Raw genomic sequence first — 19,403 nt, 5'->3', positions numbered from 1 at the left:
AGTGACACTTCTGATGAACATACTGGCAGACAGTTTTTAACATGGGCTTCCCCCATGAGCACATTTCCCAGTGTGAAATACATCCAAACATTTAAACCAAGATGTGATGTGTTGGTTCTTATTTTACTCAGTGAAGTGCCATCATGACTACTTAAGAAGACCTGACCAGCTCAGTACCACTTGGATTACTTTCTTTGAAAATATTCATCATATTATACCTTCATCACACTATAATACATTAGGTTTTTTTTTCTTCCTTTTTAGCTTGTTCAGAAGATATCTACAAATAATCATTCATCAAACTGTCACTCATCTCCTCATTGCCTCAAACAGCAAGTACTTACTTTTCCTGTGCAGAAACTCTGCAACAAGGGCTGCTACGTGAACGTAACACATGGCTGCCTGCAAAGCACAAAGGGAAAATTAAAGTGTCATCTCCACATCTGTCTTGCTAAGCACCATGTTTTTAATTATGTGAGTTACCTCCGAGAAGTCTCCATTTTTCACATGTATTTTTGCCATACTGTCCAGCCATGTTTTCCGTAGCTCTGGGGTACTTGCGTAGGATTTAGCTAAGCTGTACTGTAGATCTATCAGCATTTCTGGATCCTTTTCATGTTCTTTCATTTGGGCAGTGGCCATAAGGACTGTACGGATCCTTTTTGTCAAATCTTTGACTTCCGAAGGAAAAGCAGTTGCCTGATACAAAACAAATCTAATTAGAAGCAAACACAGAGGCAAAAGGTGTGGCAGGCTTTTTCAGTGACTGTTGTTACCCATGAGCCAAAACTCCACTTACTGCCAATCTAAAAAGCAAAGCATAGGAGATAACACTGACTGCAGTTTCACCTGTTGAACTCAGGGCGCACACAGCATACAGTATTTAATATGCAATCAGAAGTGTTTACACCTGGGCATGCACAGGACATTGGCTATTCCTATGCTGAACTGCAGCAGGTACTTCTGCAAGCTGAGAAGCTGGGTGAGGGTGGGACAGAAGTGCTCCTTGCATGCAAACACCACAGAACGGAACCATAAACCGTTCCTGAAGCATTTTCCACCGAGTTCACCATCTGGACTGTTAGTGTCTGATGTGGTCACTCTTTAATTCCTAAAGTCCCACGGGCATCCTCACCACAGGAATGCATTAAAGAAACACAGGCTCCAGCTGATCCTCTGCTGTGAGCAGGATCAGCACCGAGTTAGATCAAGGCTTGTCCAGCCAAGTTTTGATAATCTCCAAGGAAAAATATCTAACATCCTTTTTGGTCCCTGTTCCAAAAAGGGAACGTTTCTGGGAAGTCATTTTTCTTTATGTAAAATTGGAATTTCCCTTGTAGCATCTCGTGCCTATTGCCTCTTGTCCTGTCTCTCTACACCTCTGGGACAAGTCTGACTTCCTCTTCTCTAAAACCTCCAGTTGGATGCCCCCTCATCTTTCTCTTCCCTGTGCTGAGCCTGGCTCACGTCGCCCACATGCCAGCTCCTCAGTGATGTCTGTGTCTGTGCACAGCACCATCTTCAGTGTCCTGGAATCTCTCCTGTACTGGGAGATCTGTCCTGTACTCTTGCCCCTATGTAAGAACATAATCTGGATATAACAACAGTTGCATGATGTAATATAAGATCAGCAAAATGGGGATTAGTGAAACCCCTATCAACATATGTGTGCAGAAGGGAACAGAGGTTCTGTCAGGTATATATAATAGAATTTTGTTATATCACAATTCAGCACCTAATTGAGGCTCCAACTCCTTTAGCTCATTGAATGATAAAACTTCTCCTGCTTTTCTCAATCCAGCATTGGCAGCTATACTGGGTGCAATAGAGCAAATGGTAATGATCATTTATTATTCAATGGATTGGATAGAAGCTGTTTATTCCAGCACAAAGGCAGACAATTATTTTCCAAAGAAATACAACCATCAGTGTCTACAAAAGAGGACTTTATTAATATTACTTACCAGTGCAGGCTTATAAATTTTACAGTTAGAACTAATGAAGCTCACGCTAAACATGACTTTCTCGAGTGCATCCCCCATCTCGCATTAATGGCCTATAGCACATGATGTGATTTCTCTTCTCCAACCTACCTTCATAGGCCTGTCACTGTTTGCGAAGTTGTTAATGATGAGCAAGGAGTCCTGAAACCTCGTCCCACCGCTGAGTGCCACATCTGCTATCAGCTGGCTCACTGCAATTATTATCTGTTGGGACAGCAAAGGGGCACTACTTAAATGAGCCCAATAGAAGAGCTTTATTGTCACAGTTACATAAAAAGCTCATATAAAACACTGTATCTTTCCCACAGTGTAAGCAAGGGCCATTGTTGTGGCTTCACTGTCTGATCTTCTGTGCACAAACACTCATCAGAGGGCCAAAATGTTTTGCTGAACAGCAAGTTGACAGAACTGATGAGTTAACAGTCTTAATACAAATGCTGATGCAGAAGTAAGTACTGCAGTTATCATCACCTTCCCTGTTTTACTGCAATCCAGACAGCATCCATCTGCACCTCTAGGTACCTAAATTTGCTTCAAAAAAGTAACACTGCAAAAGCAGCTCCAGCAAAATCCCTCCTCCTGCCCTAAAGGTGTCTCTTATGCCACCCTCACACCCCACCCCAGCCAGCACCCAAAGCAGAGGTGTGTCTTGTAGGTGGAATTCCAAAAAAACAACAACATGGAGTGCTTAATGGCACCGTATTGCACTCAAAGGGTTCAGGGCCAATCACTGAAAACAGGGATTAGGCAAAGCCAGGAAATCCAGAAGCTTTTTGTCCATATATTAGATCTCTCCTTTTAGAAATAAAGGACAAGCTCCTCTGTAGACAGGAGCTGAGATGTAGCTACATTGATAGACGCTACAGCTGAGGCATCCCACCGCCTTCCTCTCCCCAGTTGCTCACCTGAAGGTGCGTTCTCAGAAACGTTCTCCTTTTGGTGAACTCAAAGTTATTTCTCATCAGCAGATACAGAAGAGCGGAGGCCTCGTTCCTTGTGGAGGTCACCTTCGAAGTGCAGCACCTGAGGATCTCGTAGCAGAGGGCAGCACACATGTTCACCCTTCCCTTGAAAAACGCTGAGGGAAACTTCACAAGAGACAAGCAAACATTAAAATATACACCACAAAGTAATACCTACAGGGCTCAGATGGGAAAGAACATAGGATGGTACACTGGAAAACCTCCTGCCAGAGTGCTGTGCTCAATACTGATTTGTGGGAATACATTCAGGGCCCATTTTTAACCACATTTCCTTGCCGTCCTTAGCTGTCAGGCTTTTTGGGGATGTGCTTGTGCATGTCTATCTATCCCTGTCCCAAACAACATTTGGGTTCAGTGGCAGATTCTCAGCACATCAGACAGACAGAATTCTGTCTTATGCCCTTACAAAAGCCCTAAACATAGGCAGTCAGAGAGAGAGGAGAGGTCCCACCAATGACTGCTGTGGGAGATATCTGCCAGAGCCCTCCAACAGGGCCAGCTGGCAAACACATCCTTGGATGCCTGCAGCACTACTTCCACACAGCCCAGAAAGAAATACCTAGAAGTATGACTTCTCTCAGGAATTCCAGTATGCAAACAAGGCACACACTTGTCCCAGAGCCCCCAACACACATGGTGACTCATGCCCTGGTCTCCCATACTGAGCTGGCCCCAGGAAGCAGCAGAACAAAGCCCAACTGCAGTGCGAGTCATCTCAGTTGGGAGCAGGGCTTGGGGATTTGCAATGGAAGGGGAAGACCAATGGCCCACACTCTTGTAGCACAACTGTTGCCTAAGCAAACACCAATTTTAGAGCTGCAGACCTTTGTGCAGGGCTTGCTGGAACTCCAATCCACCTGCGGTCGGAGTGGTGGTTGGTGGGGAGGGGACACTGCACGCTGCTTCCTTCCACCCCCACTGCATTGGGCTGGGCACAGGGAAGCAGAAGAAGGAAGGGTTTGGTGCTGGCATGCAGCCGCCTCCGCACCTCCGCAGGGGGTGACACCAGAGCCTGCTGGGGTACTGCAGGATGGCACTCTGATTTCCTAGCACAGCCATAACCACGGGTCTTATCCATGCAGGGGAGAGTTTTGCTTAGTTCGTATCATCCTGGGCATGGTCTACAAGACTATTCTCTGTTCTACCACCTTCTCCTCATAGGAGATGACAGTAAATACTGACAAAGTATTCACTCACATCCTCCAAGACAGAGTCTGGAGCTGTCACCTTGGCCCTCTATCTTTTATGCTAACTATATGTGATTAAGAAAAGATCCCCTCCAAACTAAGCTGAACTGCTGAGGCCACCACAATGGCACGCTGGTAAACAGGTTTTAAAGTGGGAAACAAGGAGTTGTGTCTAGGAAGAGTACTCCATTGGGTGCAGTCAACCACTAGACAGGGCCTCACAGGTTAAAAGAGCGTGAAGACGCTGCTCCAGTACTTGGTGATCTCTGCCTCTTGTTGAATATAGTTACAGGGGGAAAAAAAAAAAAAAGAAAAAAGAAAAGGGAGGAAAGAAGTGAATAAAATGGGGCCAAGAGGATCAAGTGTGCACTTGAGCAAGGAGCTATTAAGTAACTGCTGCCTGTCGTAATTCAGTCCTTCCCCCATTGTGAGATGGGGTCACATTCAGAATTTGGATTAGCCCAGAGTTGGCTGAGGTGATGTGAAATTGGGAGTGCATGGGCAGCACAGGGATACCCAAGGGAATATGGCAGGCATTGACTCTCAGCATGAATCACTGATTGCCTGCAGAGACTTATCAGACACTTCCAACCCAATGCTAAAGGGAAAAACTTTGCCTGGGAACCTGCTGGAGAACAAGCCCCAGTCTTCTCTCTGTGATTTCTCCAAGAGGAGAACCTGTGCCCTGTTCACAGTGAGCTTGCACCCCTAGGCAGCTCCCTGCTGGAGACTGATCCTGAGCACATTCTATCACTCCTGGCACCCAGGCAGCACCTGAAGGGTTTGCGCTTGCCGTAGCTATGGCCAGCTGCTGAGTTACAGCTGCCAGGGGCCATAATAAACCCCAGTAAAGCAGGGCAGACAGCTTTATGCTCCCTTCTGCCTTTTCCAGCCTAGAAGACAGTGAAATTCCCAGCCTGCTGCTGTGAGATTGCACTAGCAGGGAGAGAAAGCAAGACTTGATGTGGTTGGATACAATCACCTGTTGCAGAAAAAGAGCAAGGCTGTGCTGCTCTGTTCCTTCAGGGCCTGGAATTGGTGATGCCTCCAACATGTTATCACAGCCAGCAAAGAGAGCGCACCCTTCCCAAATTCCCAGCACACATGCACGCAAACAGCATTCATTCTAGACCCAAAACCAAACATGCAAACAATTATAGACCTTGTTTGTTCTTTGCTTTCTTGCGACATATCTTTTTTTAAAGCCTCCTGCTCAGCAAATGACCAGGTTTAGTGAAGGAAGAAGGGTATTTTTAAGACAGATATTAGGAAGTGAAATAGCTCTCAGTTTTTCCCTCCAGCATTCATTTGCCGTGACATGAGATAAAAGGGGGATTCTTTTCATCGTAATTATTGGCTGAAGAAGGCCAACAACAAAAAAAAAAAAAAAAAAAAAAAAAAGGGAAATTGGTATAATACAATTTTGGCTTTCTCAAAGTTAACACTAATTTATAGCTAGCCATGATATGCAACTCCGAACAAAACAGCATGATTTTTGTGTTTCAAAACAAGCTGGCAGGAAAACAAACCACCCTTGCACTTGCTGTGAAATGCAGCCCTCACCCCCAGTTATTTAATCGTCACTTTGTGTCTTAGAAAAGCCCTTCAGAGGACTTAAAAGGAAGTTTGGGACCCATGTGGTTATGGAGTTGGCAAAGAAATCACTTCCTTATAGATACCATCTGCTGGGCTCATATCTTGCTTTTACAGAAGCAACACCATGTCCTGTCATTGGGGAAATGTGAGAAATTAACTGAAAGAAATCTTTCAGATCTCAGGACCAGTAAATCATAGAATGGCAGAATCATAGACTGGTTTGTGTTGGAAGGTTCCATAAAGGCCATCCAACCCCAACCCCAACACCTGCTGTGGGCTGGGTGCCCCCCACTCCAACTGGCCTTGAGCACCTCCAGCAATGGGGCACCCCCAGCTCTGGGCAGCCCAGGCCAGTGAGTCACCACCCTAAATACCATATTCATTGTGGGTTTGAGCTGGCAGAAACCCAAGGAAACACCCGGACCCCCATCCTTGCAGCAGCCCAGAGTGCAGCCTGCACTGCTGCCATTGCTTTTGGAAAGCGATCATGTAACCCTCACAGGGCTCCAGGCTGTGAAGGCTGATGGTGATATCAGATGGAACAGGTGTGTAGATTTGGCTGCAAACTGAAACAGAGAATTTGCCAAGAAGGCAAGGAAGATCTATTATTTGCTACAGGCAGAATTTCTTTTTCTTTTTTCTTTTTCTTTCTCTCTCTTTTTTTTTTTTTTAATGGCTAAACAAAGTTTGAGCCAATTAAGGAGAGAGAGGAGCAGGTAGACTGTGTCCATGTGGGCTGTGTGTAGATCTGCAGCAGGCTGTATTTTAAGGCTATGTAGACCATGGTCAAACAGAAAACTTGACAGACACAGGGCAATAATTACAAATTAGACCCTGCAGAAAAATGCAGTGATTCCTGTTGGTGCCAGCTGCCAATGTGGGAGGACGTAAGGAGCCTTGTGGAAAACCTCAAGTAGGAAACTGTAATGTCTGGAGCCAGCCAGCTAGTGAGACTTGTGCATTTTCTGCCTTTGGTCTATCTGCTCAGGACAAACCAAACATCAGTCCTAGACATATTCATATTAGCTCTTAGCTTTGCTGCATGGTTACAGGAAAACATTCATAGCACAGGCTGTTTCCATCTTTGAAAAACAGCTTTAGATGTCTCTGTCTTATAACAAACTTGGTTCATTGAGTTGTGCAAGACCTCCTTTGGAAATAATTGCTGCATATCCATCACATGCTGGGCTGCCTGGCTGCAATCTCAAGCCACACAAATTTACCTCATTAACAAAGTGTTGCGTTCAGTGACTCCACAGCTTTTCATTCATTTTATTATAACCATGCAGCTTGGAAGCAATGGAACTTGCGTGTACCTCCGGTATCGAAAACATACTTACGAGAAGTGGTATCTTGTGACAAACATGGAAGGAAATGCCAGCAATAGCATCAAACACTGCTCTGGTGTGGTTAGCTGTGGCTTTGAGCTCAGAGAGTTGGACAGCCTCACTGTGCTCCATGGCTCTGAGCTCAGCAAAGTGCAGGGACTGGTTCAGCCATGCTACCCTCTCCTACCTGCAGCCAAGGCTGGGAGATACTGGTCTCCTTGGCCATGCCTACAGAAATCCCACAGGTGTGTGTTACGTACCTTGCTGATGAAGGCTCTCAGGGAGGCAAACACGTGCTTAAGAGCTGCTTCTGACTGCCCGTTTTTCAGAAAAGCAAGATGAATATCAAAAACCTTCTTCATGAGGGGATTGTGGCCATCGTTGCTTAAGAGCTGGACCTGGAAAGCAATGAGAGAATTCACTTTGCAACAACATTGTGCCCGAAGGTGAAAATGATGGAGATAATATTGCACCATTAATCATATCAATTCTTAACCCAGATGTGGAGCAGAGCCTTCAGTAAAAATATAACCAGAAGCTGTCACAATCAGTACAAACTTACAGTATTTGGCCAGAGGTGATTTTAAGAGAAGAGAATAAAACGACACTGTCAATACTGCATCACTTATTCCAAAAGCAAGTTAGGGTTTGGACAGTGTTCTGTCCAATGTTCACCAATGGCCCAGATACACTTTAAATGAAGCAGGCAGTTACCAACACTGCACACAGTTCTCTCCATTTTGCTTTATGAGTCTCAAGAAGTGTTTTATTTACGATCCACATGTTTTAATTGAAATTATTTATGCTGCCAATAAGAACAGCATCGGCACTTTTACTGCAGCACACTTCTGTGTGGTGACACTGGATGTCCGTAAAAGCAAAGCAGAAGCCCATTAAAGCAGAAGGGAATGCAGCCTATCCTGTGGTTTGAAAATCACGTTGTTTTGTGGTTCAGCTATATTAAAAAAGAGGCAACTGTGAAAACAAAACACGCTTCAGCTCTTGCATCTAAATCCTTCTGCTGCTACCAAACTGCAATGCAGCAGTTGGAAGCACCAGGATGGCCTTTTCGCTCTGTAACAGAAGCAGAGGATATGATTTGTTTTGTGCTGTTAAGTACATCTGAAAATGAAATCTTGGTGGTGCATATTCTGAAATACAGAGCTATTCTTGCAACACCATGCAAAGCACACTGCTCTTTGGAGGATCTCTGCTCACAAGTTCCTCCACCTTCAAGGAAGAGCTTTTCTAGACCAGTATGTCAGTACTTGATTGCCTGCCTGGGCTTCTCTCCATCACAGAGGCTCTGATTCTTGCAGATGTCAGTGACTGCCACAAATGTGAATCACTACATAGAGGGGAAGACCTCTACCAGAGGCACTGGTTCTATCTAGACTGTCAAGTACAGCTGGAATGCCTCAGCCCCGGAAACATCCACATGCAGCAATATACAGAAATCTAAATCTAAGCAATTAATGGTAGAAAACAGTGACTGTTGAAAGCATGCCAGACCTTCATTTCCCTTTCCACTGGTCCCTCCTTTCTATATGGTGGTTTCCTTTTTGCCTATTTTGCTAATGTGTACAATCATGACATAACATCTACATAGTTTTCTCCAGTCTTGCTTTTTTGAAGGAATTAGGAGATATTGCATAATTGCCTGGCAAGCTCATGAAACATTCCATGCAACAAGCTGCAAATGATTTACTTCTGTAAACAACTCCACAATCTGTCAGTCTAAAGGAACGGATCACTGAAAGCAACAGGCACACAGCACACTGTTCTATGGCATTTTTGATTTCAAAGCTGACCTTGAAACTCTGAGTGAAAAAAGAGATGGTGTCCAGGACTGTCAGGCACACTTCGGTGGCTATGTTGCCCTCCAGCAATGCCTGGTGCACAATATCTGCTTCAGAGGTGCCTGCATCTGTGAATAGAAAGCAAATCAGGAGGAAATGGTGCTCAGCACTCCTGCTCCCACAAAATCAAAATGCTGTTTCAGAGAAGGTTCTCCCTTCCCACATCCCTGGGCAACAAGGAGCAAGTGACCAGTGGACACATGCACTTTTCAACAGACTAATATGGCACGGGCACACCTTGCTCTGCCGTACATACTGTGGTTGAGTGTGAAGGATGTGTCCAAGCTGCCCAGGTGCTGAAGCCGTGCCTGCATCCCCCCAGCTCTGCTGCGAAGGGCTGGCATAGTCTGTGATTTCCTATCGGCTGCCACATGCTTGGACACCCAGGCGTCGTGCACCCTGCAAGGGGAAGGAAGAAGGAAGAGATGGGACAAGGGTTGCTTCAGACCTGGGGGCCCCAGCACAGGAAGGACGTGGAGCTGCTGGAGCAGGTCTGGAGGAGGGCTACAAAGGTGCTCAGCAGGCTGGAGCACCTCTCCCATGAAGAACAGTTGAGGGAACTAGCTTGGAGGAGAGGAGGCTCCAGGGAGACCTCATTGTGGCCTTTCAGTACTTGAGCAGTACTGAGGAGAGCTTGTAAGCACTTTTTACATGGTCTAACAGTGATAAGGGGAAATGGCTTTAAACTAAAAGAGGGGAAACGTAGGATAGATGTTAGGAAGAAATTTTTTACGCAGAGGGCACTGACACTCACCAGAACTGACACTGTTGCCTAGAAAGGCTGTAGGTGCCCCATCCTTGGAGGTGCACAAGGCCATGGACTATGGGCAGCCTGACCTGCTGGGGGGCACCCAACCCACAGCAAGGGTTTGTAGCTCAATGATCTTCAAGGCCCCTTCCAACCTCAGCCATTCTGTGATTCTATGACACTTGAGGCACCTGCTTGGAGACCTGTCCTCTTTCTGATGCATTAATGTGACTCATCCTAATACTGACTGAGCTACTCTCACCTGCCTTAGAGCTAAGAACACCAGAGCTGCTGCTCACAGGGCTAGGATGGAGCCATGCCTCACGTCTCACCTGCAGCCAGCTGTGGGGTACATTGCAAACCTGTGCAGGCAGCTGAGAGTGTCTGGGGCTGGGAGTCTAGTGCAAGAGCTAGAGGGGAGGGAAGGAGAAAGGGTGCTACAAGGAGAGGACTCTGCTCATTGCATGTCACTGAGCTGAGTCCCAGCATGGCCCCACAGACTTCCTGCCTGCTAGGGTTTGCCCAGTGTGGGTGTGAATACTCCCTTCCTGCCTGAGCTGCAGCAGGGAGCATGGGGAGGGCCCCCAACCCCAGATTGAAGTGCACAGTACCTGGCGATATTTCTCTTCCCCACGTATCTGAAGTGGAATAAACACACTCTAGAAAGAAAGAAAGAAAGAAAAATGTTACAGATTCAGGAACAATCAGAACATTTAAAGTCTTTCTGATCCTTGTCAGTGGACGCACTCTTCCACACGTGAGAGTTTGGGGTCTATATTCATGTACTGCGAGACCTCAGACCCTTGCTTCTGAACTCCCTGGTGTACCGCTGACTCCCCAGCTATCTGCTGCTGTGCCACCTCCTCGCACCCTGGCCAGACCTTCTAGTGCTCTGCAGGGCTCTGTGCATCCTGAGAAGCAGCTGCACTCACTTCTTCCTCGCTGCCAGCACAGAGGTGCAAGGTTTGAACTGCAGCCTTGTGATACTCACTCCAGAAGCACAAGGACGTTGATCAGTTCTTGGGGTGAGAATTTGTTCCAGTAGGCTAAAAGTGTATCTGAGAGAGAGAAAGAAACACATCGAGATTCTTTTCTTTTAACAGAAAAGGGACCTCATAGACCCAAGCAGCCCATGACTGCTTCTTGTCTTTCTGGCTGCCCTCTGGTATACCCCATAAGGAGCAAGAGGCACCAACCTTCAGAGATCATCTTCACAATGTAGAGGTAGCACATCAGGAGCGTGCGGATCTCAAACTGGTCCAGGCGGCTGCAGTGGGACACGCTGCTCCTCGTGGAGCTTCTGCGGATCTAATGGGACAGGAATGTCACGTGGAGGCCCCGTGGCCACGGGCATCTGGGCTGTGCCTGAGCACAGACACAACCAATCTGGCATGTGCCGGATGCACCAGCGCTCCTCCTGTCCTCAACAGCACCTCATAGGAGATGCCTTGGACACATCCCATCTAAAGATGGGCAGTCTGGAAATCCAGCCAAAGCTTTCTTTGCCCAGAAAACAAACATCTGGGTTTGTTTTGAGAAGGATGCCTTATCCAGCAAAGTGCATGGCAGCCTTGCTATTGCTCCAGCTCACTACAGCATCTGAGCTCTGTGAGATTTCTGAAGTCAGGTTTTGCCAAACAAAAGTCATTTGTTTTCATGGTTTAAAGCAAGAATCTTTTTGTTAAATATGTACACATCAAACCAAAATGTCAGTAACTAAAGAAACAGGAACTTCCCTCTTCAGAACCATTTTGTTTTTTCCTCCTGAGTTTTGGGAGTGTCTTTTGCTTTTTCCCCCTCCTCTTTCATGAGTTAGGCAAACACAAGTGAAAGCCTTCTGTTGTCAGTGTTTGAGGGAAAGGAAGGCTTGGGCACTCTGCGATGGGAAAGAGGGGACTTTGAAAGTTGTACCACGTCATTTGGCATTCTCTGTGCTTGCCCTAGTCATATCCTCTGGCAAACGGATACAATTAAGCTCTAAGGAGGATGCTTCTCTTAAAGCTGTGCCTCACATGTTTGGAAACGGACCCACAGATCGTATGTGTTGTTTATTCTGGGGCAGGCTATGGACGTGATTCATAAGAACACAGAGTTAAACATTCAGATTAGGGCTGGAGATACAGTGCTATGGCGAGAACTGTGCTGCTGACCATGCCAAACTGTCCAGACAGCGTACACTCCAACAGAACCGCAATAAACAATGTCTGCTCCCACACAGAGCCTTAAAGCTGTGCTCCTTCACGCTGCATTGCTCTTACAGGGCTTCGAGGAAGTGATATGCACTGACAGAGAAGTTATTTTCTACTACTCTGAAAAATATACCTTCAAGGACATGGATGAGCGTGCCTGGCTGTGGGGATGAGGTGAGCTGAAAGCCAAACGCTTCCTGCAAACCCAGCCAGGTGTTGCTGCCAGCAGGGTGGAAGCACATGCTCTGAGCTCTGCTGAATGTGAGCAGTGTGATGCTCAGGCGATTGGCAGTGCTTGGTTCTGCAGCCTTGTGATTCTTGCCGGGGGAGCCCCACCTCTCCTGAGCGTGTCAGGACACAGCCAGCAGGAGCCCAGATAAGCATTGCTTTGCCTTGCTCGTTGGAAGGGCCAATATTTGTAAAGCTGCATCAAGGATCTGTGCCAACCCAACACATCTGGAGAGCACCTGAAGGCAAACCAGGAGCTGGTCTGCACAAATACTGATTTCCATGCGTGCAATCTGCCAACAAGGAGAGCACACACCATCTGGATACTGCGGGCAGACCTCTGTGTGGTGTCACCTTCTGCAAGTTTATGACTGTGAGTATTACCCTGTGCTGATTTTCCTACCAGTATCTCATCTCTCACATCAGCAGCCACCAGGTCTCATATCATAGTGCTTTGCCTCCCAGCTGTGTTGAAACCAGTTCCTAGCACCGCTCAGTGTGTGCTGACCGGGCTCAGCTCTATCCCAGCACAAGGAACACATCTGTGTGAGGTTACGTGCACTGTGGAAGCAGAGAATTTCCTCGTGGATTTTGTAATTCATAAATAATTTGCCAACGCTTACATTTTTGTCTCAGAGGCTTTTGAAGAGGGAAAGCATACCAGATCAGTAAGTCTAACTTCTGCTACTATTAATCTGTTTGTTTCCAAACAGAGGTATTTCATAGAATCATACAATGAATCATAGAATGGCATCAGTTAAAAAGTAACACAATGATCATCTGGTTCCAACTCCCTGTTATGTGCAGGGCCACGAACAACCACATCCAGCCTGGCCTGGCCTTGAATGCCTGCAGGGATGGGTCATCCACAGCCTCCTCGGGCAACCTGTTCCAGTGCGTCACCACCCTCTGGGTGGAAAACTTCCTCCTAATACCCAACCTAAACCTGCCCTGTCTCAGTTTAAAACCATTCCCCCTTTTCCTATCACTGTCCACCCTTGTAAACAGATGTTTCCACTCCTGTTTATATGCTCCTTTCAAATACTGGAAGGCCACAGCGAGGTCTCCCTGGTATTTACAAGCTCTTTCTTTTATTGTTGCCAATCGTTTTCTGTCCCCCTTATCTAACACAGCCTGTGCACAACCTGCAGGCAGGTGCAATGAGCACTGTCCCTTCTAACCCCAGATACGTTACATTTTCACTCTGATCCGGGGAACCAGTTGTGCCCTCTGAGTTCAGGGATCCTTTTGAGTCCTCTCGTTTCATCCCATGGCCATTTGGAAGTGCTGCTGGAAAAAAAAGCACAGACCCCAAGTGATGCAGTTTGCACCCACACTCCTCAACACATCACATTGCCAAGGACTGGTGGTAGTTGCATTGAAAATAAAAGCAAAAGTAGAATTTTAGAAGACTTAATTTACCTGAATCCTTGTCCGCAATCAGGCTGGATCTGTTTGAGGGGGATGCGAAATTGCAGATGAATTCATCCCTGGATGCCTGCAAAGTAATATGAGGTTTTTGTGACCAACAGAAGATAACACCTGTTCTTTTATAGAAGAGAATAATGGAATAAGAAGGAAAATTGGAACAGTTTTTAAAACGCAGGTGATAATTCCTCACATCCTTAATAAGGAAATGAACACCCTTGGGAGTAGAACAGCAAGGCACGTTAAAGGAAGTGATGGCAGCTTGTTCCCTTTCAGTTGTCATCACTTGAATTGATGTTATTTTTATTCAGACTTTTTTTTTTTTTGTTTGTTTTTCTCCTGTTGCTGCTTTGCCCCAAACAAACAGGGAAGCCTCATCTGCAAGCCTGAGCCCATCTAGGAGGCAGATGGGAGCTGAGTTCTGTTCCAGCTCATCACACTTGGAGGGACTTACCTCTCTGCACAGCAAGTTGTGTGCCATAGAGGAACACAATAGCAAAGAAAACGGTGATGCAGCAGATAGAGAACTGACACAGGAAAAAGGTCAAATGAAATAAACAAGCACATTACTGGATGGGGGGGAAAAAAAGAAGCCCACTTGGGTTGCTGGGTTGTACTCACGGGGCTGGAGGCAGCTGTGCAGGAGATGAGCACGTCACGGCCGGCCACACGCTGGATGTTTTCCAGCAGCAGCCCCAGAAGTGGCAGGTAAAGCTGGACTATTTTGGCTTGCTGGTTCTACAAAAGGGGAGAGGAACAGAGGTAAGAGCTCAGGGATTCCACAAAGTGAAAAAAGGAAACTCTTCAGCCAAAGTGTGCATGTGCCACCAGTGGGTATTACCCTTCTGGCAATGAGCTCTGGGAAATGAGGGCTTCTGGGGGCTGAATGACATTCCCAGTTGTACAGGAAGCATGACAAACAAATCATAGAATCATAGAATGAATCATAGAATGGCTTAGGTTGGTTGGGACCTTCAATACCATCTAGTTTCAACCCTCCTGGCATGGGTTGGTTGCCACTCACCAAAACAGGCACCAGATCAGGATGCTCAGAGCCCTATCCATGGCCTTGGGCACCTCTAGGGATGGGGCACCTACAGCTCTGGGCACTGCCAGGGCCTCACCACCCTCTGAGTGAAAAATTTCCTCCTAACATCTAACCTAAATGTTCCCTCTTTTAGTTTAAAACCATTCCCCCTTGTCCTGTCACTATCAGACCATGTAAAGAGTCAGTTCCCCTCTGCTCATAAGCCCCTTTCAGTGCTGGAAGACCGCAGTGAGGTCTCTGTGGATTCTCTCCCAGGCTAAGCAAGCCCAGCCCCTTCAGCCTTTCTCCAGAGGAGAGATGCTGCAGCCCTCTGAGCATCATCATGACTCCCTCTGGACCCGCTCCAACAGCTCCATGCCATCCTTGTGCTGAGGGCCCCAGGCCTGGACACACAGAAATACAGAAATACAGAATGACCCGGGTTGGAAGGGACCTCAAGGATCATGTAGTTCCAACCCCCCTGCCTAGCAGGGCCACCAAACATACAGGATTCCATACAATCCCGGATTTCCTAACTCTTTAACTGGCACTTCACAGCTCCATTTTGAAGTGCAACACCCAGCAGTAATGAAATAAAAACATTTGCTTCTTGAGAGGTGCTGAATATTGCTTCCAGTTGGGAATTCTCCACAGCAAACACTTCTAGTTAAAACAGTTTGGAGGAAGGGATTAACTTGAATTAACTGATGCAGATTGCTTATAAAGCTTTGAAATGATAAAAAGCAGTCTGTTTGGCCTTTTCTATATGCAAGGCTCCTTGCTGCAGAGAGAAACAAGACCACCTTCCACTCAGCCCTTCCAGTTATGCTGCTGAAGGTGCAGAGAAGGAAGAAGAGAGGAGCTGGCTCCAGTCCATGCAGAGGGGCAGGAATCCCTCGTGCATTTGAGTCGTGCCTCCCACCGTTTGTGTCCTGGATGCTATCCATATTCCAAGGTAAAACACTGAATGCAGTAAATGAGGAGCAATTTTAAGAGCTAAACTCTAAACAGAGGCATGTTTACAACCTACAGCAAGGACACGTAAGTGTCTGTGCTGGTAGCTCAGCACTTTCAAGGACGTATGTTTCAGCAGGGATCAGTATCAAGAAAGAAAACAAGCCCATCTCCAAGCTCTCAGCAATACCACAGGCTGAGCCTCTGACCAAAGGAAGCTGAAAACTCCCCAGCGGAAATCCAGCATCTCGTGAGAATCCACAGATCCTCTCTTCTGGCTCACTAATTGGCAAAACATGCAGCTGACTTGTAACAGAGATCAGCCCTGCTTCCTAATTATAGTACTTTAATGCAGGATATTAATTTAAGTCCAAGTCCAGAAGACCATTGACGTTGCTTAACTTTGAACAGCCTCTTGGCTAAGGGCACTTTCTGGTCCTTTAATGGCTCAGGGCTTTATTATGTAAATACTCAGCATGGATAAGAGCTCTGCAGTTATCACACCACATTATTTGTATTCCTGACCATTTCTCAGAGCTATTCCTGTAGTGCCTTAACTGTAACTTAAAACAGCTCCCTGAACAGTAATGAGAGCACCCTCAGCGCACCATACAAAATCTAAAACTGACATTTTTTCCATAACATTTGAGACCTTTTACATTTAAAAGCCAAGAAAATATGCCTGACCTTGTGCTGGTATCTGTTGTCGAAGGCATGCTTTATCAAGAGATTTTTTAAGACCGTGATGGCCATATATCTGATATCATAGTTGTCCTGCAAGGCAACAGAGGTTTCTCTGAGAAGCATCCCCACCAGGAAATGATGCCTGCAATACTCATCAGTTAAACTGTATTCAAGATTTACATCTGAAAGAAACAGCAAAGCAATGGTTAAGGGAACTGTTCCAAAGATCTGTTTAGGCTGAGACAGAACGGTCAAGTAAGTCACAACAGTTCATGGGTACAGTCCATCTCACTCTCTTCTACAGTGCAGTGATCTTTCAATGAAGCCTGAACTGATGACAGCTTTCTCAACCACTAAGTAATATGAAAGAATGTGTTATCTCCCAGTTCAGGCGAGGCATTAATTCCAGCCCTCACCATCTCAGCAGCAGCTAAAGGAAGGATTTGTGCAGCGCAATGCTTTGCAAAGCTCAGTGCTCTGAGGACCAGTTGTAAAGTCAGAGATGGATGAAACAGGGAAAGGCAGCACAGCTACAAGAACCCCGTGCTAGCACCAGGGTCAGAGTGCAGAGCAGAGGCAAACACTGCTTAAGTGAGGGATGCAAACAAGGACGAGGTGCCAAGTGACCTCCAGTAGTTTACACAGCCCCACTGTAGGACTTGGGAAGCAGGGCAGGGTTCCAGAGAGCTGTGTGCCAGGAGCTGTGAGGCTCCGTTAGCTCCCTGCCAGCAAACTCTGAGCACAGCTCCACGGAGAAAGGCAGCTCAGTACCAAACCATCCTGATGATCTGACTCGCACTCTGCATCTCACATGGATTCGGGCTGTATCTATGCTGTGATCAAAGGGGTGTCTGCAACATGTTAAGGCATCAGTGTCACTGACTTGCTCGGATAATGCAGCGGAAAAGCGACAGAGACACAGATTTCAGTGTGGGTTGCATGTGCACTCAGGCTGCTACGGATGACCTTGCCCTGACACCATTATCTCTTTCAGGCAGCCCATCTGCCTAATCAGAGCTGCAGCAGGCACTGTTTGACTGTTGCATTACAGCACTGAGCCTCCCAGAGGGATAACCTCAAAGCTGTGTGTTCCTCCCCCAGACGGCACAAACCCCGTGTGCTTAGTTAGCTCTGATGTGTTTTTGAAAAGCCCACAGGTGTGAAAGCTTTCCTGTGGTGCACACACACAGCTTTGGAAGTCCCGGCCCAAAGGCTCCAACAGCACTGTTCCACACAAAAAATACTTTCAGATTGTTGGCTGATTCATAAATTGCCCTTACTGGCTTGTGAAAATCTGATTCAGAGGAAAGAGAAAGCAATTTGGAGTATTATCTAGCTTTCATTGTTAGTCATGTTAGCAAATGCCCAAGTGTCACACATCATGGTTACTTCATTAGCTGGATACAAGCTGACTGACTGGAAACTGAATATTTAATTTAATTGGACATTAGAGGACTCAGTGATCCAAATCGGACCGACCTACTGGAGTGATCTGCTCCACAGCACATGAAAAAATATCTGATTTGCAAGTAAAAAGAAAAGGAACAAATATAAAGACAGCAAAAGTAAGCAGGAGTAAGTAAAGTTTCTCCAGGCATGGAGAAATTGGACAGTGTGTCATGTTTTAATGCTTTTTTTCCCAAGGCACTTGCTTAACTTCCAACTCCTGGCAATCTCATGGGTTCTTTGCTACCACCACAAGGGCACAAATACCTGAGGATATTTGAAAAACAAAACCTTGACTGGCAGGTCCTGGTCACAGTAATACTGAGGAGGAAAGCTGAGCTGCTCCTACAGTTTTCAGTTTCACCACTGCAAACACAAAGGTGAATGTTAACCAAAGAAGAGCACCCTTGTGTTAACATGCTGCTAACAAGCAGAGGGGAGGCACCATGGCTGTGTGCTTTTCTCTATCTCAGCCATTTCTAGCAGTGCACTTTGTTAAAGTACGCCAGTCAAGTAGCCAGACTGATGTAAGAGATCAGCAGCCGGCCCAGAGGAAGCTCAGAGCAATCAGACACACCAGAATTAAGGAAACCCAAGAGCTATTGCTGCTTGTGTTACCTGGGTGCAAAGGGAACCACTCCATGGTCTGCATGGCTGCACATGGAGGCACACCCAGACATTTCCTCACCTCCACCAAAATAAATCCACTGGGCTTTCACATGGGGAATTCCAAACTTCACTTTCCTCTCTGGTTCTTGGCCAGGCTACTCGCACCCAGAGCTGGCAATATGCATTCTATTTATCTAGCACAGGTGAGAAACCAGGACCCAGAGAGCATAAAGGTCTGTCTATATAAACCGAAGGAGGCTGTTAAAGGTGTGTCCTGCACTCAGCACGGTGGTTGCATGGCTGCAGCTATCCACATTTGCACGACACTTCAGTTTAAGCACTATGCAAACCTCATTTGCCCTGCAGAGAACAACACCAGGAGCGGAGGAGGTGTGGTGTGACAGTGGGAACGGGCTGGGTGTGCACTGTGCCACTGTATAAGCATGGTATGCATTGAGGATTGGCACAGGCTCAAGACTTCTGCTGGCTGCGTTTAGCCCAGGCTTGAGCACAGCCCTACTCCTGCTCAAACTGAAAGCAGAAAGCCACAAAAAGAGCTGAGAGCGGAGCAGTGAATGCAGTCTGTTCTCCTGTGCCTCTGTTTGCTGTGACTCCAGCTGATGGGACACCCTTCTGACACTGGCAGTTGTGGGTACAAAGGATTAGACTTGCACAATCTGTACAGACTGAAATAGGGGCAGTTTCTTTTGGATGTTGTTAATCATTTGCAAACGTAAATGTAGGAAATACTGTACAGACCAATTGCAGACCATTCTGAAGCTGACTAAGGCAGCACTGCCAGAACAGCATCTTCTCCTGAAATTAATGTCAGTCAGGCTAACCTGGGCATACATTGCCTTGACACTAAATCAAGTTATGCTTGCTCTGAAGCCATCGAGAAAGACACACCATAGCTTTCTAGCCAGTCCCTTGAAAAAAGACATACCTTGAGCTCTCTGCAGCTTGGGTTTGGAAAAGGTCATCGGTAAGTTCAGAGGAATGTAGTGCTCATGATTGCAAATGGTTTGAAGAAATTCAAACTTGTACTCAACCAGCAGCTGAGAAAAAGAAATAAAACTGAGCAAACACAAAATATGTTTTCAGCTTCGCTTATTTGCTTCTAGTTGTGTTTCT

General features: G+C 46.5%; 1 protein-coding gene across 6 annotated transcripts in view; it reads right to left on the bottom strand.

The window, feature by feature from the left end:
• Positions 1-19,403, bottom strand: part of DOCK11 (dedicator of cytokinesis 11) — a 66,582-nt gene that overhangs the window by 11,645 nt on the left and 35,534 nt on the right. For 4 of the 6 annotated variants that reach the window (XM_015860400.3, XM_015860402.3, XM_015860404.3 and 1 more), the window contains 15 exons: positions 19,216-19,327; positions 16,218-16,396; positions 14,171-14,287; positions 13,544-13,619; positions 13,317-13,411; positions 10,901-11,012; positions 10,696-10,762; positions 10,316-10,363; positions 9,213-9,355; positions 8,909-9,024; positions 7,358-7,495; positions 2,909-3,091; positions 2,094-2,207; positions 484-699; positions 345-402 (listed from right to left, as the gene is read on the bottom strand). In XM_015860400.3, coding sequence (XP_015715886.2) covers positions 345-402; positions 484-699; positions 2,094-2,207; positions 2,909-3,091; positions 7,358-7,495; positions 8,909-9,024; positions 9,213-9,355; positions 10,316-10,363; positions 10,696-10,762; positions 10,901-11,012; positions 13,317-13,411; positions 13,544-13,619; positions 14,171-14,287; positions 16,218-16,396; positions 19,216-19,327 — 1,774 coding nt within the window. Of the gene's footprint in view, positions 1-344; positions 403-483; positions 700-2,093; positions 2,208-2,908; positions 3,092-7,357; positions 7,496-8,908; positions 9,025-9,212; positions 9,356-10,315; positions 10,364-10,695; positions 10,763-10,900; positions 11,013-13,316; positions 13,412-13,543; positions 13,620-14,170; positions 14,288-16,217; positions 16,397-19,215; positions 19,328-19,403 lie in introns of those variants that run through there. The other 2 variants (XM_015860401.3, XM_085544531.1) reach the window with 2 other exon arrangements.

This window comes from Coturnix japonica, chromosome 4 (genome assembly GCF_054131305.1).
Source record: "Coturnix japonica strain WE chromosome 4, WE-NBRP24, whole genome shotgun sequence".
NCBI lineage: Eukaryota > Metazoa > Chordata > Aves > Galliformes > Phasianidae > Coturnix > Coturnix japonica.
This window is presented reverse-complemented; position numbering and strand designations above follow the sequence as displayed.